Here is a 25,866-nt window from a genome sequence, read left to right as displayed (position 1 = left end):
GAATAAGATTAAAATCCACAAAGTGACAAATCACCAACTGGAGGTCATAAATGTGCACAGAGTGGCAGGAGCCCAATATCTCAAGATATGGGAGACATGAAAACAGCATCGATGTAAGGTGCACGATGAGTTACGCGGTGCTTCTGCACATATCAATAAAGCTTGGCATTCAATCCCTCCAAATAGCGACAAACACTAACTGACTATGTTTGACAAGCACGTTCATGTGCGTTTGTTTCTACATCTTTGTGTCTGTGTATTATGCCTCTTAGTTTACAATCGTCAGTGCGCTATACTAGAAAACATAGCCTGGCCTAATAAATAACGCTCCATTGTGTTTGTGTAAATGTACAAAGTTGAATTCCTCCCACAGACAGGACCTGACATTTAACAGTAGACACAGTGGGGAGCTGGGATTCCCCGACACGCATGCACTGACATATGCGAGCAAAAAGGATCCAATTTTCCTAAGATGAAGGCACTTTTTCCCCCTTGAGTCTTTCAGTGGAATAGTTCAAAAGACTGGCATAAAGTCACAGCTAAAAGAGGTCAATATGCATTGATTTGATTATTTTTGGGTGAGTCTGGATCAATCGCATTCTTTAGCCTCATCATCACTTTGCCTTGAGGTCAGCGGGCTGTGATCATTAGAGAGGCAGTCCGAGCACGCCATTCGCCCGGGCCTGGAGGGGCTCTGATTTCAATGCTCCATTATAAGATGTGCTGGCAACAAAAAACATAAATTCTTCTTGAAGAATAGCCAGATTTGTGAACATGTAAATAAAATGAAACAGAGGAAATCACTCAGACAGTCGTATAAAAAAGAAAAAGAAAAGTACAGATGAAAGGAAAAAGTCAAATCACACAAACGTTTTGAAAATGAAGAGCTTACAGTACGTCGGTCAGCTCCTGAAAGACTAACCTAAATAACCAAACATCTCCACAATTAAATAGACCTAACACGGCCGGTGCCAAGTGTGTTTTCATAGCTCAAAAAAAATCAAAATGTCTGCATATCAGTCCAAACGGCAGTGGACACAATATTCAGGCCGCCGGGCACTAAAATGTATACAGTACAGAAGCACATTTGTATAAACTGTGACAGAGGGAATCAATCCTTCACAAAGCTCCACGTGAAGAAAGCCAGATGGATTCTGTTAACAGCTCTAAAAGGAATTCCTCACTTTCTCTGTTCTGTGGCATTCAGGGACGCCGTTACATTAAAATTCTGAACATTTTGACAATCCCACACAAATGTAAACAGACCTGAGCTGCGCTGCCGGGGCTAAAAGCTGAGTGGGCTGTCCACGCCGTGTGTCAGGGCTATTACAAGACTGCCTTTTTCTGCAACTGACATGACCTGCACTGAAACCAAAGTCCACATCAGTTAGTGCAGAAGGGCTCCAGCTTTTGCTGGACATACTTTGGTGATTAGGCTTTGAAAGATAAGTTGGTGGTCTGTTTGTTACTGAGACACTGCCGCCATTAATCCGAGCCTTGTTGTTTGGCTGTCTCTGTGTTGCAGTTGTTTGTACTACATTCCAGAAACATACACATCCTGAACACAAACCCAACAAAGTCCTTCTAAGGGAAATATTAACTTTGGATTATTTGCAATACGTCTAAAACACTGTCAACACAGCTCTCAGGAGAAATAGCCACTTGCCAAAGCAGATCAGCGTACGCAAGTGTATATAAAAATGTATTTTTCCAGTGCAAACATTCATGGTTGGTCAGCAAAGCAAAAATAGTTTCAGGTTGGGGAAACTGCCAATTACCCCCTTAGCTACAGTAAGTTGGCGTGGAGAGTAGTTGGTTAATGGGTAAATATTGAGATGGTTCCTCAAGTGTGTAGATAAATAAATGGGGTTTGTTACAGGTCAAGCTAAAACCAATCAAAATCAGTGGTGCTCAGTTAACAAAAACACTTACAAATCTAAAAGACGGCACCTCTTACAAACAGTAGTTTGGCCTCACTATTGCATTCTTTTGTGTTGGCAGTTTTCTTGCCAATACACTTTCTAAGACAGTTGCCCTCAACGTAGTTCTAGAACAATCTTGTGTTATCAGAAGAAGCATTTACAACACAAACAAATGCATGGGGAAACGGCAGCTCCAGCCTTATTTTAATCAATGGAGACTTTAATGAAACGAGGCATGAAGATAAAAAAAAATGAAATGGATTTGTCAACATTAAGGAGAGAAGCTGTGGCAAAAAAATAAATCTCAAGTTTAAGTAATTTGCACAAGACTTTCATTATGTAGGAACCTTGTGGAATTGAGAGTTATCCTCGAGCTTCAGCATTCCCCCAGAACCCCTTAAGTGAAGAGATGAGATTAGTGTTCTCGAAGATTGGATTGGACATGCCTCCAAATCTTAACCGCCGTGATACGCAAATAAAGCACGATATAACACTGCCAGAGGCTAAAATGTCAAATGCAAACCAGAACAAAATCCTGACCAAACTGATTGCAAGAAAAAAGATTGTTGATTTGAGTCATTAAATAACGGTAGATGCAGATTAAATCATTTTGTAAGATTTTAAACATGAAGCGGCCGAAGGACTTGCACTTTACGAAAGGTCCAAAAAGGACTTCTGAATATCCAGCATTCCCCAATTGTCCTTTGTTTCAGAGATTAGAGATCAGTATGAAGTGATAATACGCAAGACAAACAGATAATTGGTTGAGGCGTCGTAAAACCATGAGAGGAGAACAGCAGGTTTGAAGGGTTGAGGGGAGAAAGCGAGAGGTGTACAAGGTGAGCAGGCAGAACATGGTCACTGTTGTCTCTGGGTTGACTTGTAGATAGCTAAATTTCCCATGGTGCATCCCTGCCTCTCACCTTTTTACCTTTTTAACTCGCTCTGTAGTTTGCAGTTTCACTGTGGCCTCTGTAACCCGTAACCCTTTCCCTCCGAGCAAACTTTGTATGTCTCTGTCTCCTCCTGAAACCCGACCCTCCGCTACTGTAAGTCCCGTTCTCGTCTAATATAAAGATAAACAACATCATCGATGGCAACAAATTGGTTTCTGTGGGCTGGCCGTGCTTTGTTAGCGTTCGAGGTTAGCTTTAGAAATCACTCCAGATTCATTTGTAATGCCAGACACAACTTTGGAGAAAGAGGGCACGCATGTGGGGAATCAATTCGGAGTTGGTTATGTGCCTGACCTTGGAAGCAGTCAAGATCTTCTCTACGGTCAATTAACACTCCATTAGTATTCTAATAGCACCAATTAGAGCGTTATTTAGCTGTGCCTTCCCCAAAGTCCCCCTTCAGTGTAAAGGGAGAAAAAAATATTTATCTTTGAATACTCCAGGTTAAATTATCGGTATAAATATAAAATAATATACAGCTCCTGTGAGGGCAGGAGCTGTACAACATTCAGTGTGTGTGTGTGTGTGTGTGATTCGAGCAAAGATGTAGGTCACTAGATTGACCCTATTTTTATTAGCACGGTTGTAGATATCGATTGTTTGGGTCACTGGGTTGGCAAGGCAGGAAGAACTTAATGAAAATGGAATCTAAGTGATCACCTGTTATGTAATGCATTTACCCTTTATTACGCCGAGATAAATATGATAGATGCACATTCATGTCTGCAATAATGTGAATCGAGAACGCCGCTTCATCACTGAGACCTTACATATGGGGGTTACTGCCAGATACTCATACATTTTAACTTTATTACAATCTAAATAGATAAATATGATACACTGATGTTCTCGTCTCAGTTAACGATCTCCGGGTAGGCATTTTTTATCACAGAAATCCATAAGGTCAAATTGAAGGCCATGACACACAGATATCACAGACTTTATAATGAAGAAATAAAAATGATGAGTTCCCAACCCGGCAAAAGGTCTGGAATATATGTCAAAATCTCTCCTCCCTCCTTTGCTTCTCTGCCAACTTCTACTTGCTTGTTCTACTACAAAGTAGAAAGCCTTTAAATTTGTTAAGGTCAGAAGCCAAATGTAGAATTTCGCGTTCCCATTAAAACCCGCTGTTACACCCACCGTCCGGAGGGCTGGCCTATGTTGTGCACCAGGTTATGGTACAGGACACCAATAACAGCACAGACTAACGTTTTTAAGATGAGCCAGCTCTTCAGTTAGACTCTGCTGTTTGCCCTCATGTCAGACTGAAGGATCTCACACTAGATGGATGGATGATGTGTGGTCGGAGCTCCACTGAACTAATTAGGGAGACGCATTGGCATGACACGTCAACTAAATGTCCCTCCACAAGGTTAGTGGCTGGACAGGCGAGAGGCTGGAAAGTCGACCTCACCTTGGTTTTTTGGGAGGCTTTGTATGCGGATGTCTTGAACTTGTCTATTTCAATGCAGGTGTATATATTATATTATATATATAAAAACAAACAAACATGGAAACCCAACAGCAGCAGGAAATATTGGCCAAGCCCTGTTACCTTGTCACATCTCATGAGGCCCAGGTAGCGAAGGGACTTGCTGCTCTGAGCGATTTGTGTGGCTCCCTGGTCTGTGATGTCCTTACACCAGCCAGCATCCACGGTCTCTATCGTACTGCTGTACTGGCCTATTGCTATCAGAGCTGAGGACACAGTACAATGATGGAGAGGGGGTGGGGGGGGGGGGGGGTGTAAAGAGGGAGGCAGAGAAAACAAAAGAAGATGTTAGTTAGTTTCATGCACAGCTCAAAAGCATCATCCTCCCAGAGAATATCAGCGTGAAATCAGCATGAAAGGGCTGCATGTCACCTGGTCTGCTGGTGACACATAATTCCAATGTGTACATAGCACAATAAAAAAGGCACACACACACACACACACACACACACACACACAGACACAGTCATGTACAGATCTGTGAAACAACCGCACGTGTTCAGGCTGCTGCAGGATTCACGCATTACAGTGTTCGCATGAGTTCCAACACTGAAGGGCAATGAAGCTGTGCCAGAGTAAAGAGTGACTCCATGCCAGTGTATCATTTAATTGTGTGTATGTGTTTACCAATGCCAGGGCAGGAACCTGTGCCAGGATAAAGAGCATCCACCAAAACAAATATCTGTCTGTCAGCGGCTCAGTCACACGCAGCACCATGTGAGCGAACACCACACACACACACACAAAACATACCCTAGTATTTTTTACTTTTTACTAAATAATGTATAATATTTGGCTGATATGAGATCAAATGTCCTGTAATCTCAAATAAAGTCATATGCCGCTACATTAACGCAGAAACACACAGAGACACACAGCAATCTTTATCATCAATCTTTGACCCATCAATCGTTGAGCAAATGGAGGAGACCGACACTTCGCCAGTCAATTGATAGTGCTGCACGGTGATCGATTGGCAGGGCCTGCGCTTTGTTCTCCACTCTCACAACCATCACTAATGAGAGTGGGAAGAAAGAAGAAGGAGTGGTGAAGGATGGGAGGAAGATAAAAGGAGGAGGGTGAAGACAGAAAAGCCTTTGACAGCATCTTCAAATAGTTACTTAGCCCTGATATTGTTTTCTCACTTGTAGAAATCCAATTCACTTGAAACTTTCTCACAAACAAGCTCGAGACTCAAATGTTTCTTCGATAAAAAGGGAACGATTGGTTCAACAAACCTTGTTGTGCATTTCCCACGTCTCTTCCGCACATGAATCGCCAGTAAATTTCAAAATATCTTTAAAGAATTACATGGCAACATAACATGCACACTGCAGATTGTTGATGTGGGTATGGATCATGGTCCAAGAGTGTGTGTGTGGGAGTGTGGGAGAGAATGTGCTTGCATATATACAATATGTCACTACACTGGAGAGGGAGCCTGTTCCCACAGGACAAAGGAAATGAATAATCTTATGCTTTTTCAATCAACTGCATGTATTTAACTCTCTTTCCTCTTGTCTAACTGGAGCTAAGTGAAGTCTCCTCTAACCACACACACACACACACTGCATGTAACATATGTAATATATAGCTTTGGGCGTTTGGAGTGCTCCACATGTGGTTCCTTTTGTGCTCCATGCTCTTGGATGTCATGCATAATGGCACATTATGGCTAAACAGGCAGTAACATGACTTTGAAGTTACGCCATGTTTCAAATAAAACAGCACCATAGGGAAGAAGTGCCATCAGGCCAGATGGTTGAACAGCACACGAGTAGCCATGTTGATTTTTGATGATTGGTTACCGAGCACTCTAAAAATGGAGACACTTGTTTTTTTTTCTGTGTGTGCTTGAGTGTAGTTGAATGGCCCCCCCGTCCTACTCCGGCTGTCTTGCACATTCCCTTCGTCTCATATTACCTAAAGTCAGACCTCAGACCCAGTGGACGCAGCACGTGTCTACCGTGGTGACTGTGAAGGAAGAATGGGTGAATGCATTATCTGTTCATGCTGCTGTCCCCTAAAGACATAACCTTCCTACTCAGAATTGACCTTTCCGTAAAACACGCCCGAATGACTCAGTAGACCAATCATGCCACTGCACGTCATCTCTGGGCTACACATGCTTGTGTGTGCGTTCGCTTCCTCAGACAAACAAGCCTAGTGGCGATTCGGTTTGCATGTTACACAAAAGGGAAAAAAGTAATCGAAAATGGTGAAACATTGCAGTCACGGCTTGTGTAACCACGACGTTACCTAAACCGACAAACATCTGTGAGAAATGTCTGCACTGGATCACACTGTAGAAGAACACACGACCAGTTGAATCCATTAAAAAAAGTGAAAGAAAGGAAATAAATAAAGATTGTCATCTATGCAGAAGTAATGAACAACTACTAAAGTAACAGAGAATCATGGTGAACAATAGAGCTTGATTTACAGCCTAACATGCTTCACTAATGGCAGTTTGAACAAACACAACAAATAACCATACACATAATTTTCTTCAGCAATCACATTGGTAAAATGGAGAATATAATTTTATTATAATGAATCAATAGTTAGACTGTTGGGACTTGTTAAGTTAGTCTCTCAGCAAGTTCATCTGGTTGTCATTACAGTCTAATTTCTGTGTGCGCGCTCTACGACCCTCCATACTCTTTTGATCTGCTATCAGGAGACCATAAAATCCAGTTACTGCCAGTGGCAAATGGAAATCATTGGCTACTTCTGCAAAGGAGAGGAGCTTTTAACGGAAATCTTTTAACTGAAGTCAAAGAGATTCGCTTTGTCTGGTCAGAAAATGACAAGAAATTGTGAGTTGATCTTGGTGCTTTTGTTTCACGAGATAATGGCGAAGCAAGCAAACAAAGCATCTGTGACACTATTATAATGATCTCGAATGTTTGTTTGTGTATAAATACAATGGTTCTGCATCAGTCAATATGACACTGTGGAATTGAAGGTGAGAATAAAAAACTTTTTTTTTTTGCAAGGTTACATAAAAGTACTAGATGCAATACATGATACACACAATGCAACTTATATAACACTGGTAGATAAATCATTAGTAGAGACTACAGCTTTACATTTTTAGATGAAGCAGTTGTAAATTGAAACACGAAGCCTTTCGAAATATTGTAGAAAAAGCCCTATTGTTACATTTTTCATAGTAGGCTGAGAGTTTGTGTATGTTGAGAGAAGAATATAAAATGTTCTCTTAGTCAGTGACTCGTATCAAGTGAGCTGGCGTAAAGATTACATCAGTTTGCTCTCACCACACAACTAAAGTTTAAAACTTGAGGTTGTTCTTTTTCATGTTTTTAGCTAAGAATTTGGGGTTTTTTATCATTTTTGCCTATTGCAGAGAGGCCTCAGAGTCAGCAGGAGAGAAGGGTTAACTTGCTAGAATATAATGCAGCACTAAGATGAAGGTATAACCACTGGAATGTTCAGAAAACTGAAATAAAAGCAATCAAAAGCTCTACATTTGACAAATACGTGCTTTTGAATTTGAATGTTTGAAAATGTTAAAATACGGGGTTTTGAAAAACCTTTGACTGTGTATAGGGGACCATAGAAGCAGGAAATTGTCTTTCCGGACTCTGATTGATTTTCTGACTTAGGAATAGATGGAGCGATATGCAAGAGAAGTTAAAGGTAGAAAAGAGGTGGAAGAGTCAGAAGAGAAATGAGACAAAAATCCCATCCTGGCAGCAGGAGCTTTTGACTGAGTGGTGACTACACAGTCACAGACGGTAATGAGGACACACTCTGCTGGAAAATGGATTTAGGATGAGAGAGCGAGAGAGAGAGAGAGAGAGGAAAAACCACTGACATCACTCTTTTTGGCGAGATTTAAATTTTCTTTTATCAAGTCTGTATCACCACTCAGGGCACAGAAGGTGATCACAACTAATACCTAGGTTTAGTTGATGATGATGATGAATATATTTATTAGATAGAATGTTAGAGTACAAGTACAGTCACACAGTAGCATGCATTACAGTACAAATAAAGTCAAACATTCTGTCTAAGAGGAGCATTTCAAAAAAGCCCTTGCGGTCTTGTTTCCGTTTCCGTTAAGCATCTCTTAAGATTTGGGCCAACATATTGTCTTGTCAATCAATCAATCAAAGGATCAATACTTTGTCACAGAGCCTTTAGTGCTTTTAGGAATGGTTTTTACAGTGATTGCAACTTCTCATGGCAGCATATTGTGTAATTCTTTCACAAAGACATTCGTAAATATCCAAATTATTGTGCGCAGCACTTCTCATCGCTTTCAGTTAGAATCCACGGTGACACATGTTGAACAAAGGTGACGCTAAAAATCCTAAAGCGTCTGTGCGTCATAGCCCCACACATTACTTCCAGACTAAGATTCATGACCTATTATTTTCCCATATCAGGCACAAGCCCACATCATAAGTAGTGGATTTATTCCAACATAGGAGCAGTTCTTTGTCAAAGTAACTGCATTTTTGACAGCGGGGTCAGGAATTGGTCAATCCCGTGATGACCGCAATGTGAGAAGAAACTTTCCTTAATCAGCTTATTCTCCTGTCTCTATACCTGACCCCAGATCTTCAGGGGTTAAGCATCTTTTACAGGCTTATTAGATATTCTCTTATTACATTTTCCCTAAATTATGGTGTGCCATTATGGCCATCTTGTTTTTCTGAAGCCATCCCCATGCCGGTCGGCTGTAACCCTATACACAATATTTTAGCCGCTGATGAAGACAAAATGCTTACAAAAGAAATTATGGTATAAGGTAACGATTTAGAGTGAGGCCCTGTGTGCATCCTGCATGTGTATGAACATGTCAGAAGGGACTAGAGAAAAGGTCTTATTATAAGCTGCTGCATTTAAGAGAGCAACAATGTCTGATACGGAAGACATTCGCCGCATTCTTTGTTTTGCATTTCCATTCTCAGCCTTCACTTTACCGCTCGGCTGCAACCAAAAAAAAGCAGAAACCAACAGAAAACCCTTCATTTCACATTCTTTCAAGTGTTCTGTAAATTCTAAAGAATGTAAAAGCTGGGTTTTTTTAATGGATATAAAAAAAAGAAATTCTAGTCACATTCTTGCTAACAATACTGAAAGGTAATTTTCAAACATTTCTTATGAGAAAAATTACACAAAAGGTCATGCAAGACTGGAGGTTTCGCCTTTGATTCGGTGACTGTGGTTGGGCCTTGCTGGCTCACAGAGCAGCTGGCTATCTAGAATGACGGTCTGTCTTTTGTTCCATTAAACACAAAGAGGCATGGGGACGGGTCTTCAATGCGTTATTGCGTGATCTTTGGGATTTCATACGTCTATACAGCATGGTTCATATCCTTTTCCAAAGCTGTACATCAAGTTAGTTAAATGTTATGTAAATGTTACGTTAGTCACACACTCTTCCCGTCTCAACTTCTTATCCAGAAACTGTGACTTTAACCCATAAGAAGTGTGTGTGGTCGAGGTTTGTCACAGTATAACACACACCAACACCAATTAATGACAAGTGTAAAAACTGTCTAAGAAAACCAGTAGGCACCATGAAGGCATCAATTAACCCCTTTTATGCTGGTCTGACCTGGCCATGCGTTGACCTCACGGTCTCATTGATTAACACACTACGGTACGGGATACGCAAACATGAACGTTTGCGTACTCTGTCAAACAAAGCAAAAGGCGTTACAACTGGTGTGAAGGCATGATGGCAATGCCTCGATTCAAAGGGGGAAATCTGCGGGCAGAAGTCTGAAAAGAAATATTCATATAAGAAGAGAAAAAGGGGAAAGAGAAATGAGAGCGGCAGAGGTTCAAGGAGGTGATGTTCTTTGCCCTGACATTTCAGGCTCGGGCAATCAAAGGCCAAGGGGACTGAAATGAGCCAAGCTCGGCAGACACACAGGAGAGAGGAGCAACAGACTGAGTGCGACACAAGAATGGGGGAGGGCACTTTGTGGTCGGACATGCTCGATCTGGGAAATTAATTAGCCAGAGGGCACGGAGAAAGCGGCGTGCCTTGTGTGTGTGTGTGTGACAGAGAGAGAGAGAGAGAGAGCGAGAGAGAGCACCAAGGACTTGGACATTTTCCCAATCACACTGTGTGTGTGTGAGAGAGAGAGAGAGGGAAAGAAATCAGCACTCAAATGTTTGTGGGAGCTGGAGAGAGAACACCACAACTGGTATTTTATGGTGTTCTGGTATCTGTTAAACACACACACACACACACACACACAGAGTTTTAGTGCCTGATGTGTGATAACCTTGTCGAGGGGATGTGAAGTTTGTGAAAGATTGGAAAGGTGAATGAGAAACAGTGAGAGAGAGATACAAGGAAGAGTGATGGGCAAGGACAGATCGACAGAATGAAGGGATGATAAGGAGAGACGGAACTATCACAGAGGTGACATACAACAGGCGGAGATCAGCCACTCACCTCTCACACACACACACACACACACACACAGGTCAACAAGACACATATCAGGGCAGATAATTTGTCTACACGATGGTGTAAGATAAGAGCAGGACACATTTTGTAATTAAAAGAGAAATTAACGGATATAGTCAGAGGACAACTTCCAATTTGCCGCACTTATAACCCAATCCTCAAAGGAACTTCAAACACCGGTACCATTTTCATCAAGACAGTTCAGGTACATGCGCCTACTCGGTTGTGTGTCAACACTGAGTACACAGTAAACCAGATTCTGCATGAGTACAAATCTACACAAGCACCATGGCAAATGTGCTGCTCGTCAGAAAATCAGGGTCAGTGTGAGGCACATATAGATGCTGTAGGCACGACTTTAACACGGTTCAGTCTGCAACACAGGATATGTTTAGTCTATGTCACGTTTGAAGAACTGAATGAATATAAGACTTCATCGAATCACCTCAGTTTACAACTACGCCAAAGTAGAAATCATGTACCGGTAACCGCTCCAATCTTGCAATGGTAAAGAATTCTTGAAAAAAAGATTTGCGATCCAGATCACCACTGCGGTGTCATAGATCGTCCCTTCAGCACCATCCTTCCTTTGGAGCCTTTAACAATGCCAACAGACAAACAAACATCCATGGATACCTTCTTGCTGTGAGGCGACTGCGCAACCCACTACGCCACTGTGCCGCCCTACAAACAAACAGAACCTCCTTTGTGGAGGTAATTAACCAGGCATCTCTGGCAGGGAACGTGATAAATATAAGTTACACTCTATTTCTGAAAATGTTTACACTGTTATGTGGATATTTCAAAGACAACAATAAGAAACACACACACACACACACACACACACACATACACACAGGGGTTCCCAGTACCATCAGCAGTAAAAGCAGGATATTAAGCTCTATTTCAAACCAACAGCACCTCTGCTCCTGCTGCACCTCTCCTTTCTCCTTTGAGGATATTAATCCACCCCACCTTTCCTCTCTCTCTCTCTCTCTCCTGCTCTGTTTTGAACTGTGTATAACAGAACAACTACTCTCCAATTCTGACAGCACAGATGGAGGTATGAAGCTTAACATCCTCAATTTGAAATGAGAAGGTAAAAGAGGAGTGGGGAGGACGTGAGCAGGAGGAACAAGGACGGAGATGAAGACAGACAGCAGCCCAGTCACCAAGCTTTTTTTTTTTTTGCATGTGTCTGACTGGAATTAACGTAGCGTAGCAATAGCTATGGCTTTGCTGTTATGGATTACAGCTAAGCCTTTAGCATAGGGACCAGGTCTTAAAGGTAATTACATGCTTCTACTGGATCCAGACCCCAGAAATAGGCCTCCCCTACATCACGCTTATTAAAATCCAGAAGGAAACTGGCTGTCCTTACATACTGCTTAGACGGAGTCCAGGTTAACGCACCATGGCATTCCCTGTCAATCTTAATACTGTCTGAACTTTCCGGCGGGTATGAGAGCATCAATGCTGGGATTTTGACGCCTCTTTTAATTTCAGTTTTTTTATATTTGTCAGTTTAATATTTCTAATTGTTATCGTTACACTCTGTCAATTCCAGAAAATATTAAACACCCCCACGGGGGAGGAGGGGGTGGGGGGGGCGGGGGGACGTGAGACAGGACACACAATCAGTGTTGCAACTGCCACAGGTGAGTTTCCATGCCTTATCTCCAGCCATTAAAAGTCCACTTTGTCGTCGTTAATCCCACTGTAATGATTAACCATGGAGCACACTTCCCCATCCCGCAACAAAAGCTCACAAACTGCTCAGATTCCCAGACAGCGTCTGCATTAGGGGTCTGCATAACCACTTAACTAGCCCTAAAAGAAATGACCCAATACTAATTAGTTACGCAACAATTAGGTTAGTAGATCATTAATAACAGGCAGAGCCATAAATGGAAGGTTTATTCCCTGCTTCCTCCAAAAGAATAAAAACCAAAGAGATGTCTGACCGAAGGGTAAAACAATTTGTAGATCTTGTCTCAACTCCGAGCTTCAATATCTGAAGGGTAACCCTCACTTCTATTTGACTAGATTTAACCTTAACACAAACCTACAGGAAAGCACTTAAAGCACAGTCAATGTTTGATCATCTTACAGGATCTTCCCTCAACAGAACGACTGCTCTACCATAAAGATGTGCATTAACAGGCCATTGAAGACTACCTTTCCTGTACATTTCCATCTTACACATGTTTTCAAGTTCTTTTGCGATGTCATAGCAAATAGCAAAAAATAAAATGATAGAGGGGAAGAAAACAACAACAGCTATAGTGATTTGACAAGATGACATGTCCCCTTAAGAAAATGCTAAAATGTGAGGAAAGCGGAAAAATGTATGTCCATTCCTCTCTGAAGTAAGGAAAGAACAGATCCACAGTGACATTTAAAAAGGCTTTAAAAATCCTTAAATGCATCCATTTAAACATGGTTTTTTTATTCTATAATCAACAAGCGGTTGTCTTTTAAACAAACTCCTAATAGCTCATGAGTCTGTAGCAACACTAAGCCAGGTCTCACCAAAAGGTCCTCAGCAAAGTTTTTATCATCCTGTGATGTTTGCAGATCAATACTTGGCCATAACACAAATCACACATCAAGTGCTATTACTGTATACCATGCACACACTAACAGTACAGACACACACAAATACACACACATGTAAATTTTCATGGGCTTAGCCAGTATTTCAGATCAATACCTGGCTATAGATCAAACACCTCTTGTGGTTTATGGCTAACCTTTCCAAAGGCTCGTTTCAGACGCAGAACAAATAACTCACGTTTTACTTGAGACTGCCTCTTTGACTGCATCTATGAAATTGATAAGTGCTTTTAAATGCTAAATGACAGCTTAAGAACCTTGTTTTTGTACCGTGGTACAGTCAGGCTGTCTCATAAAAACACAAAACACTTTGCTCTTGGAGGCAACTTCATTATCAATGCCAGAGAGAAAAATTCTCAACAAGCCAGATGTGCAACCAAGGATTGTTTAAAGGACAAGGGAAACAGTTTGCATGGAAACAATTTCCACCCTATTTTGTGCATTACATAGTGTGCAAAAATAGTTACATTTGTTTATTTAAACCATCTCAACAATTCTGACTCAAAAAGATGCTTTTGAACGTAAAGAACCGCTCATTCCAATCCAGCCTTTCCAAAATGAAAACAATGATTTAGATTCTCATATCATCCGAAAGTGTGACGAAACAAACCGACCAGTCCTTGATTTCTGCTTATGGGCCTTCCTTGCTAACATCATGACACCGAGTGACTCACTCCCACAAACCTCTCATCCAGCGGGCCTCTTATCCATCCTGCACCGACAAGCTGAATGCAACCGTTCTCCAAGCCGTTCATGCTAGAAGTTTCTTTTTCGTTCTCATTTAGTCCTTTCCCTCTGCTTTTTATCTCATCTCTTATTTCAGTCTCGTTCATATCCTCCATCTATTATTTCTATCCCTTTTCTTCCCGTTACACTTGAATGTTTGCCTTACCCTCATCCCCTCCTCTCTAAAGGATGCTCCCGTGTTCAGGGTCACTATCAACCTCTCTGTTGCTCTGATGACCTTTAACCTCTATATAGCTCGGGTCAGTGCCTGTCGCCATGATGTTTAACATCCCCGTGTGAGGCCGTCCAAACACATAGACCTAGTGTCCATTTCAAATATGGACACTGGCATTATTTATACTGCCAGTCATGTGAGTTTAACATTCAGTTTAATTTCCCAAACAGGGTATGAGCCAGTTAAATGTTGCTCTGTCCAGTTATATCCTTCAGCATCTTTTCTTCACCCTTTTCTAGCCATCCCTGCCTCTCTTTTGCCCAGTGGTCCAAGCAGGTCCATTTCTCTTCAGATGATTGTGTCTTTGTGAGTTTCACCTGCAACCTCCATTAGAAAGGCATCCTTTAGTGATATTTATTCTACCTAATTAATGGAATAACCTGTGCCTGGGAGCCAAGGGAGAGCATTCAAGAGATGTTCTTCCTGCTGAATTTAATGGCTGAATGGCAACTTGAAACAAATAGGCTAGATTTGAAGTTTTGCATTTTTCCCCATGTTAAAAGCAACATTTTGAAATCTAGTGGACATTATATGTTTTCCACTTTTTTATATCCACCGATTGTTTTCCCAAACAATATGCTTATTCTTCGGTTTATCTTGAACACGATTTTTTTGTTGTCTGTGGCCATGTCAGTTTTAATCCTTCCAGCTGCCTTCAGCCGTTGGTTTACTTTGCTTTGCTTTTCCAAAGATACTGCAAGACAGAGATCTTTTAAAACATACCGAGCACAATATTCAACATTTTAGTGTACAGGGATGTAAATCTGAAAATGAACATTATTACTGTGGCTGAAGTTACACTTCTTGCCGTTTTCTGCTTTCGTTGCATGGTCAAGGTTCTATTATAGTGTGTGTGTGTGTGTGAGAGAAAGAGAGAGAGAGAGAGACACTTAACCCACAACAGGGCAGATCATTTGTCTAGACTTCCTTAGATTGGATAGAGCAGGATGTGTTTTTATGTGTGTGTTATGCATCTACTTACCTTTGGAGGCGGGGGAAGGAAAACAACAAATGAGTAAATGATACAAGTCCTGCAGTCTTCCATAAATTACCCACTCATTACAGTAAAGAGCCTATTTAGCATGGGCGGTAGGAGTTTCAAGAAATTGCAAAAAAGTGTTTGAGGTAGCAGAAGCTCTACGGGATGCACATATGTTCAGAACGAAAATGGTGTAAGGACAGAAGGTGAAAGAGGGGACGAAAAATAAGGAGGAAGCTACCAGGAGGAGTAGAAAGGGCAAGGATAACAGGTGGAGAGGAGGAGCGAAAACGAAGGTTTGATGTGCTGTGTTTTTCCATCTCAACCCAAGTACTTCATTAAATTAAAATCAATAATAGATATTGCTGTAGCAAAAAACAATGAGGAAATATTAATAATTGTGGCTACAGTAGGAGACAGAGAGATATAGTCCCAGACAGCAAACAGAACAACAGTGCAAAGGATAGAGAAGGAAAAGGGAAGAGAGGGAGAGAGTGGTATGAGATGTAACAGTTGTAATTGAATAGTGAACTAGAAAGGGCCAGAGTGCAAGCACTGATTAATACAATTCAAATTGATTGTCTCCCTGTAGCTGTGAGAACATCTCATTCTGACTTTCATATATAAATGTTCTCTCTCTCTCTCTCTCTCTGTGTGGGTGTGTTTGAACAGGGCAGACAAACTGCTCTGGAAGGGGTAGGTAGATGAAAAGTGCCCTCTAGTGCCTGTTTCGTCTTACCCCACCTCATTCATGTCGGCTCTTTGTGTTCTTGTTTTAATGGTCAAATTCTCAAGTCCTTGAAACTGCAGTTTACATGTACAGAGCAATCTTAGTTGGTTACATCCATCATGCAGGAAAAGCAATCAGATATTTTAGATTTTTGTCCAGTAAAAACCACATCATCCCTAGACCTAAAATATTACAGAGATAAGGTGTCACAATGCTGAGAAAGGTCCATTAGTCATTTAAATTAAGTCCTTAAGTTAAAAAAAAAAATCAGCTCAGGTATGATAAAAAAAAATCTAAATTATTTTATCTTCTTTGGCTTTGTTTATGTCATGCTAAGTCACCGTCTGGAAGTTCTTCACCACAGACAGGCAAGATGGAGAGTGCTGAATAAATGCTGGTTAGAAGAACCCTAGAACTCTAGAAGAGGCTTACAACAATACTGTTTCCAACTGCGCTATGCAGAACGAGCGCACAATAATGAGAGGAGGGTGATGATAGTGGGAAGAGTCCATTTCCACTCGCACCTCAGGAGTATCTGAGACGGATTTACAGCTGGGGTGTGAAACAATCCTTCACATGAGACAGTCAGGTCTTGCATTCAATTAGCAGTAGCTTCTGTCTCACACTTTGCAAGTGTGCCAGAACACAGTTTTTGTGGCCATTTTAACATCTGCCTGTTCCATGCTAAAGCAAGTCAGATATTTACTATACAACAAAGGACAGAAAAACTGTAGAGATGAGTCGTGTGTACACACAGTGAGAGCAGGACAAGAGAAATGATAGTCACTAGAATCTGTTATCAAGATTCTACAGTTGAAAGTTCAGTGTCTTCCTCCTCCTTTGTGCCTCTGTCTGTCTGTCTGTCTTTCAGCTAATCGTCTTACCAATCACCAGGCATTAATCTCTTGTTTCACACAATTGCATACATTTCTCTGCAATTCTACATGTTGACTTAAAAAAGACCATCCCCTTCCATGTTTAACCATGTACTTCACTATGTAGCTTCACCATGAATGCAGCCAACATGTTTGCACACAGCACTGGCTTTAATGCCAACACCCAGATAAATTTGTAAATTAAAAAAAAAAAAAGATGTATATTGTATCTAATGACTATAGCCTTTGTTATGTTCAACCTCTGAACCCTCTCAACTCGAGTCCTTACAGCTCAAGGAAAAACAAAACAACAATCTTAGCTGTGAGCGCTCAGCAGTGTTAGATAGGCCGCAGCTCAATGGGGCATAATAGCCAATTATCTGGCATGTATGCTAATGACCCACATTAACTAGCTAGAATATGAGCTAGGGAAGTGCATTATTTAGCAAACAATGTGTCAGAGCCGCCTGGGGTTGTGTTGCTCAGGGGGAGGCAGGTATGGGAATTGGTACAATTCATACAACACATTGTGTTTCGGTGACTCTGCTTCATCACGCCAGAGTCGAGGATATTCAGAAGACCTACTGTAGGTCTGTCTGCTTGCATTTCTCAGCATAATGCATTGAAACCCCACCAAGCAGTGAAAATAATGGCCATGCAGCACTGCAGAATTCTAAATTTGTGAAATAATATGCTAACGTGTATAGATGGAAATCCTGTTGAAGTGATTTCCTCAAAAACCATTTGCCAGTAAAGGTGTAGTGCGAAGGACTGAGTTTCATCGAGAAGTGTAGTTGTAGATTGTAGTAAATATTTCCTTTAGCATCCCCCCCCCCCCCCCCCCCCCTTGCATGGCGGCTGTGGTTTGTGTGGTTGATTTGATAGTCTAACTTCAGGACAGTTCAGATGTAGGCCACACTTGGGACAGCCAAATTAAAGTAATTAAATTAAATACAGGGACTTCTCATTACATCTCTAATGTCTCCAGTGATTAAAATTTAAATCACCACAATCCATCTGCTTTGCCAACAAAAAGACAATGAAATTAGACTTATATTCCCCCCTTGTGGGAAAGATTTCATTTCCTATGGAAGATTTTCATTCTCTAAAACAATAGCGTCAAGGATAAAGACGATGGCACATGTTGCATGAATTGTAAAGCTTTGATGCACATTTGTGATTGGTGGTATGAATGCCATAATGTAAATACAGAGTCCATGTGGCGTTACTTCATGTCACAAAGAACGGCAACAGTTCGTATGGTTTACAGGAAAGTTGTGCGGAAGCAAGATGACAAAAGAGGATCTCCCTTCCATCAAGGTATGCTGATGCTTTCCCTCCTTGACAAGAGAGGACATTCAGCAAACACAGCCAAGGAAAAGGACGGCCGAACACTTGAACTTCAACATGCATGCATATGCAGAAACATCTGTTACATTCAAGCACTTGCCAAACAAGTCCGCACAAGGCTGATGAAGCCTATCACCACCAGATAAAGCTCTCTCTATTTTGCAGCACACCACAGTTATAAATTCTGAAGTCCGTGACAGGTTTTTTATTTTTAAGCTGGCATGCTACCAGCAATGTATAATACATTAACCACCAGAAATAATTGACAAGAACATATTTATACTTTCCATCAATTTGAATTTCAAGTCATCTTCTTTACATTTTTTCCCAGACTTTGCACAAGTAAAAACTCGATTTTTATTATTCCTAATCGTGTGGGGGATTTTTACTTTTTTTCCGGATCTTTGTTGTTGAAACGTTTCGACAGAAACAGCACAAATCCTGAATATGATTACTATCCATTATTTTTGTTGACGCCTCCTCCCACAGTTTGTTTGTACATGCATGTGCCCACAGCTGATACCTGCTCATGTGTAAACAAAAAACACAAGGATGCCAAAAGCCAATACCCACCTACACATACACACCTACTGTAGAGCCCATTCACTGTCGCACATCTCCCTTCACAATCACCTCAAATGCAATTAATCAAACCTCATTCTTTTTCTTTCGCGAGTTAAGCCTGTCACACTTACCTCTCACTCTCACTTTCATCATCCCTTGCTTCTTGCAGAGCCACGTGGCAGACAATATGAGCCCTGTGGGGGCGACGATATGACACGTCGTCGACAGAAAGTCGGGCCATGGTTTAAATCATACTGACATGCAGATTTATCACTGTTTAACTTGTCCAAAGTGCCTACTCTAGTTGTTGCAGATCTGACCGTGGGAGCAGGTTGGGTTTCCATGGGGAGAGACGAAAGTCCCAGGCAAGCTCAGTTCAGTTCTGTTCTGTTCGGTAAAAGATTACAGCTTGAGACTCACTAACAGCACTGGCTGAAACATCTATATTTTTCATCAACTTCAGCAAAGTACCAGAAACTGACAGGAAAAAATTATTAATAGCAGAAAAGAGAATAAGTATGGAGAATCCAATTAAAATGCACCCACCCTTAAGAATTTGCAATAGAAAGGAGAGTGATATAGAATCCCCAAGAATGAAATTTGCCTTTGCAAATGATCCTGTCAACTTTAATGAAATATCTTTATTATTCCCACAGTATATAAAAAAAAGTATTTTGTTAATGCCATCACCTGGGTGCTACTTAGCATTGTTTGACATGTTACTGCAATATTTAATCAAAGACGTTGGCCAGAAACATTAACACCAATCACAAACTAATTGTCAAGGAGGCGATTGGAGGCGTCCAAACTTGATTTTGTAATCCTGCTTTGTTTTTGTTCTTTCAAGAATATTGCAACTCCAACCTAATTCATCAGTGTGATTTTTTTTAAGACTGAAAGCCAATAAAATCTGACTTTAAATTTCAAGTTTGGCTGCATAGCATAGCTACTACCCTTGTTCTGAGTCCTCATTTACCTTACTACACTAGGACACACACACACTCCTGTTTGACTGTTCATGATGGATGGGATTTTAACTTAATCCCACATATGCATTGTGAATGGAACAGTGGGAGAAAAGAAAAGCAGGAACTGTGATGAAATGAAAGCCAGGTTTGGGTGAGGTTGTATGTACGCTGCCATGTAAGGCTATAGGCTAGATCTGATTGAGATTTATGAAGTTAACTTGCTTGTAACATTCCACTTCCACCTGGCTGCTAAATCCATGTGACGGGGAGAAGTACCGATTACCATGTTTTGAACATGTTGAGCATAAAGACACTGTACAAAACAACGAGACAAAGTTGTAACCTCCCCCGTGGCAATCAATGCAATTGGGAGACTGCCAGTATCAAAGTGGAGACAGGTATCATTCACTCAGATTCAATCAAACTCTACTGAGTGGTGTCTGAGATATTGCAAGTGATTGCTGGATAAATAAACAGCAAAACGGAGACGTATTCAGAGTTGAAGAAAGAAAGGACCATTATAGATAGAAATAGAACTGTGCATATGCACAGTGAACCTTACAGCAACGAGTGAGTGATTTTAGCGATAGAAGACAGCAGTGAGCCTTACAAGGGAGAAAAGGTAAGCAGTCTCGCTGCACAAGGTGACAGCGAGTCCGCCTTTAGATGGATGTGTCCCAGCTATTGCTAAGGTCAGACCTCATTTGCACCAGACCTTTTACATTTTGCGAAATGCTGGTCCAGCCATCGGACCGTCAGGAACAATTCGTTGCTGTGAAAAATGGGCTGGCTCACTGAAAATTGGGACTCCATCGCAAAAGAATGAGGGCCTGGCGATGTGCTGCTACTGTAACCAGTCACACACAATTCAGCCTTTTTTAAAAGCTCCACTATCATGCTGTCTACAATCTGGCTGACTTTCCATTCCCTCTACATCATAATAAAAGAAAACCATTGTCTTCTTGTCAGGATTTCCTTGTCCCATTTTCCCAAGCATCACAGCTTATTATTCTGCCAATTTGTCAAAACCTATACTCAGGTGAAACCAACCAAAGTTTTTTTTTTTTTTTACACTTACAGAAATGAAAATTAAAAAAAATTTGAAGTGGGGGGGAAATGCATGACAAATCTAGTTTAAAATAATGCAAGCTTTTTCAGTGAGTATCAGTCAAGATACCCATGATACCCAGTGTCATGGTCATGTGAAAGTGACTTAAGAGCGATGTCTGTAATCTAAGTGGAGGCAGCATTTTAACGTCTGTGCAAGGAGGCATGGAAAGAGAAAAATGGCTCACAATAATAGATGTGGAATGTAAAGTCAGAAAAATGACCATCCATTTTTTCCCCCTTCTCTTTTGCTCAGTTTTCTTAAGAAAAGTCAAAATTGTTGATGTCGTCATACCATACTGCGCAGCAAGATCTGAGACAAGGAAGCTATTTTCATTTTATTCTATTACTATTTACCATGGGTGTCATACATTTTAATAAGATTAACATCATTCATTATTATTGATAATCTCATTCTACAGACAGATATAAAAATGGGGGGAGTTATTTTTGCAAATGCTGTTATTTTATCCATTTCTTTTCCAGGACTAACGTGGCTTGCATGACAAAACAATGGCTAAGTGGTAATTCCTTTACTTGGAAGGGAATGCACAACCATTAATTCATGCAATTGATGCCTATACCAGAGCAAAGTACATTTCCTGGAATGCCTCGCACACATTTCAGATGAGCTTGACATCTAATTTGATTAAAAAAACCAATCGGTCCATGTCAGCTTTTAATGCATTTTCATTTAAATTGGACTTGTATCAGAAAACAACCCTTTATATCCAGGGGCATAGGATTTTACTTTATTTGAGCTTTTTTTTTTTCATTTGTTTATCATTAAAGTCCATAAAAAGCTGACCCTCTCTACTCCTTTAAATAAGGACATATAACTTGAATCTGGAGAACCCTAACTCTTTACATTACGACACCAATCTGGCACAAGCTCCAAGGCACAGTAAAAAGAAAAAAAAAAAGAAAAGCTTCCATAAAATAATGCTACAGTCAGTGTTTCAGAATAGCAATCCAATTGCATCTCATCAGCCCACTGGTCATTCCATGAAAGAATGCTGTCTGCACTATTTCCTGAGTTTAGGGTTTAGTCAACAGCATTTTTGAACGATCAGATCAACGGGCTTGACAGAAGGAAATCCAGCAGCTATGCTATGCACCAAGTAGCTTCTAACTGACATGGTGAGTAAGGGTTTGGCCTGGCCTTGAGCCTAGTCTTCCAACCAGATCCACCTTAATCAAAAATACAAATGCACTTTCACATCAAAAATGCCCATTTACGTCTGCAGCTGCAACACACAGCAGTAACAGTACATTGTCACAGATGAAAGCAGTGACAGCAATTTGCAGGTAATGTGCAGGCTGCATGTTATAAACACAAGGCACTATAATGAGCTCGACAAAATAGAGGGAAAATTTAAGGGCACCACTGTTGTGTTTGATGCTGCGTAGAGCTCGGTATCTTGCCAGGTGGGGGGAAATGAGTCCCGTCATTCCATCCACCATGGGGTGCAGACAGACTCCAGTAAGCAAGCTAGATACAGAGCCCTAGCTAATTGACATAACAGGCCAGGTTGTTGAGTTGGCATGGTACGGCCTCCCCATGTTTATATTGGAACGCCCTCACCATTAGTCATTACGGTGCACAAGAAAGAACCAAATCGAGCGAGACGGCACAGTCATGGTTCCATGCAAACGCCATATATGCATGACTAAATACATTTCTTTAACTCAAAATCCAATTCCTGACAAAAACCAAAACACAAAAAGGCCTGTGTGTTTGGCCTTCAGATTTTTGCCGTGTGGAATAAATGACACAATTTTGCATTCAATTAAAAAGTCACAGGGTGTTTGTTGTAGCAACAGTAACTGAGGCAAAATTTTATAACCATGCTAAGGTAGTAACTGCAGGCAAAATAATGTGCTTAGTTGAAAAAAGGCCTTATCATACAGAGGGCCAGCTGACCTCTGGATTTAAAACTCAGCTCAGCCCTTTGTTTTCATGAAAACTATATTAAGCAGGAAAGAATGGCGAATAAAAAACAAAGTCCAGAAGAACTGGACTACCATCCAGGTCACCACAGCCGTTTGGCTTGAAGTGTGACATAAAATAATCAAGAAAATAGAGGGGGTGCCGACGACAGACTAGTATTCTAAGCTTTTCTATAACACCATTATTAATTGCATTCTAACTATTTGAATTCAATTCATTTCATAAACATTCACAAGATAACTATAATTTGCATCATTGAAGATGCGTGGTAGCAGTTGGCAAGGACTGGGAGTGAAATACTAAGCTCGTTCTTTGTCTTCTGCCCTGTTCCCTGTGAGCATTATATCATAAACCTGTTCCATGATATTACATATCATGCATCTTGATTCTAGCTGACAATAAAAAATAATCAAGCTAGCTAGTGGTGGTGGCTGGCTGACCCTGACTGCTGCCATATCATACAGAGTCCTCTGAGCGGAAATCAATAACCAGTGCTGAGGATAAAGCTTGTTTGTCGCCATGTCCCTGGTCTGTCAATCAGTCACCATGCTCCATGACTTCCATCTGCTGGAGCAACCGGGGTGAAGTGCTGGCCAGGAAAATGGCCTTGGAAAGACTTAATGTCAGATTATCTTTTATCGGAATGCTTTAAACTACATCCATTACCCTAATGGCATAAATTAGGTTCTGTAGGTTTAGCAGCAAATGTTTGTCCTGCACGTGAATGAACCTAAAAATTGCATTCAAAAGGTCAAGCAAATCCAACATATAGAGGTTCTTTTTTGCGTGCATGAATCATCCCACTCCTCATCCAAAATCTTTGGGTCCCATGTGATTCATAAAACACAAACTTGGAACGCCCGGTCTCCGATACAAGACACATCTCAAACCCAGAGATGATGTTCACAGCATAGAAAATGACATCATTGAACCACTGTTGACAGAACAGTAGTGAGAAGGAAAGCCGCAATCAAAGGAGTTAGAAGACCTTTTCCAGTACAATTAATTCAAAATTCAAGCAGCCAAAAAAATATTTATTTATTTAATAGTTTTCACAAAGTAGCAGAAATTGTTTCTTTTATTCTTCCAACAAGCCTAAACGTTCAGGAGCAACTGGTTAGACAATTAAATTAATTAAGTAATTAAATTACAAAATGAGGAATTTGACATGTATAAAACCTTTAACAGTTACCGTAACCTAATTTGACACGAGTTGCATAGGAAGAGAGTTAAGAACACTCACTGTTGCTCAGAGATTTTTTAAAGCAGTGGCTGCAGGCATTGATAGTCTTTTTTTATTTTTATTTTTTTTAGTTGGGGGGGGGGGGGGGGGGGGGCGGCGTTAACGGTTCATTTCTAAGGATGTCAAGAATCATGAGCAACTCCACTTATCACTGGATGCTTGCACCTTACTCCCAGCAGGAACTGTTTCAGGAGAGGCGGCTGAAATCCAATCACATCTCAGACCTCACTTTAGAACATATTTCTGGCACATGGCAATCGTCCTCAGAAGTTGACAGACAGCTGTTTAATAGAAGCAGTGCAAAAGGAATCACAGATCCAATCGAATCAAGTCTTCCCTCCTCCTGAAACCACTGAAAGCTCTGTCGGCAGCACTGCATTCGCCTGCCTCGGAGTGACTTAGTGGGGGACTATACTTGACATACCTGCCAGCCTCTCTCAGGGTCCAAGCATTGAGAAGCTGTCTGAGGTAAAGCACTGCACAGAGATCACTGGAGAAAAACCAGTCTTGGAATTTGGGGATTGATCAAGGAAGTCAGTGGCAGCTGAGTCCTCTCGCGTTGGAGGCAAAGGTCGAGGGAAAATTAAGGTGTAAGAATATGCCCTTTGACTTTAGAAGGTCAACCAAGAAAAAGTATAAATATTTGCCTGAAGATACAGTAAGAGTTGTTTTTATTCCGTGTATGTCGTATGGGGCTCTTGCTGACTATTCTCTGTATGGGTTGGGAACAACGAAGGTGAATGGCGGATTGTTTCTAAATTGAGATTTAACAAAGTGAAAATAATTTTCGAATTTGTTTGAATACATTCATTTGCATTATTGTTTTGGTCACAGCCAACAATTTAGAAATTATAAATCTCATCAGGAAACCAACTAAAGATTGACGCAGTGATCATGTAGACATGTTACTCTATTAACATCTTTAACAGCTGCCTCCAAGTAAATACAAAAAGCCTGATTTGCTGAGTGGAAAAATATACTGCTCAAATGAAGAATGAAAAACACTGACACATTAACTTAATAAAGATGATCATCTCATTACATTAGGCAAGGAAATCATGGGTCCTGGTCCAAGAAGTCCTGCTTCCATGACTAGAAGGGTTAGGGTTGTTTTTGTGACACAAGGGAGACTGTTGTCAGAGAACCTTATTTGATGGTGAAGCCTTTGTGAAATCAAACTGGGATTCCAGGTCAGTTATTAATTGTAGAAGTGCTTGGCTCTGACAGAGGTGAAGTGACATTCAAGTATTTGCTGTTATAGTAGACTTCCCTTTATATGAGGCGTGCACGCACACACACACACACACATGCAAAGTAAAAAAAAAAAGTGACTTCAGCAGACGGTCAAACAGAGATTTGGAGGGCAGTTATCATTAAAACCCAAACTCCAAACAGTGATTCATCGAAGCATTTTCTGTGTTTATCTCAGAGCGCACACACACACACACACACAGCTCAACATGCTGAACATATGGTGGATTCAATGTCCATATGGTGGATATTTAATATATATTCCGAATGTCAATGAAGCCTGTTCACAAATGTCACTACTGAATCCCTGCTGGGATTAAAATCGTATCATGAGCCAAATGCAGAACTCACTCAGACACGGAACAACTCTTGACCTCACCATTTGGAGGACGCTATTAAAGGAAACAAGTCCGTAGGAAGTGGAGAAAAACCTAAGAA

At 40.9% G+C, this 25,866-nt stretch overlaps 1 protein-coding gene across 1 annotated transcript in view; it reads right to left on the bottom strand.

Annotated features, from left to right (window-relative positions):
• The window catches only part of fbxl17 (F-box and leucine-rich repeat protein 17), a 155,694-nt gene that overhangs the window by 8,712 nt on the left and 121,116 nt on the right, over positions 1-25,866 (bottom strand). Inside the window, exon 9 of the mRNA XM_068738716.1 lies at positions 4,437-4,579. Within this exon, the coding sequence (XP_068594817.1) occupies positions 4,437-4,579 (143 nt within the window). The remainder of the gene's footprint in view (positions 1-4,436; positions 4,580-25,866) is intronic.

Source organism: Brachionichthys hirsutus, chromosome 4 (genome assembly GCF_040956055.1).
Source record: "Brachionichthys hirsutus isolate HB-005 chromosome 4, CSIRO-AGI_Bhir_v1, whole genome shotgun sequence".
NCBI lineage: Eukaryota > Metazoa > Chordata > Actinopteri > Lophiiformes > Brachionichthyidae > Brachionichthys > Brachionichthys hirsutus.
Note: the sequence above shows the minus strand (reverse complement) of the source record. Positions and strands in the feature narration are given on the sequence as shown.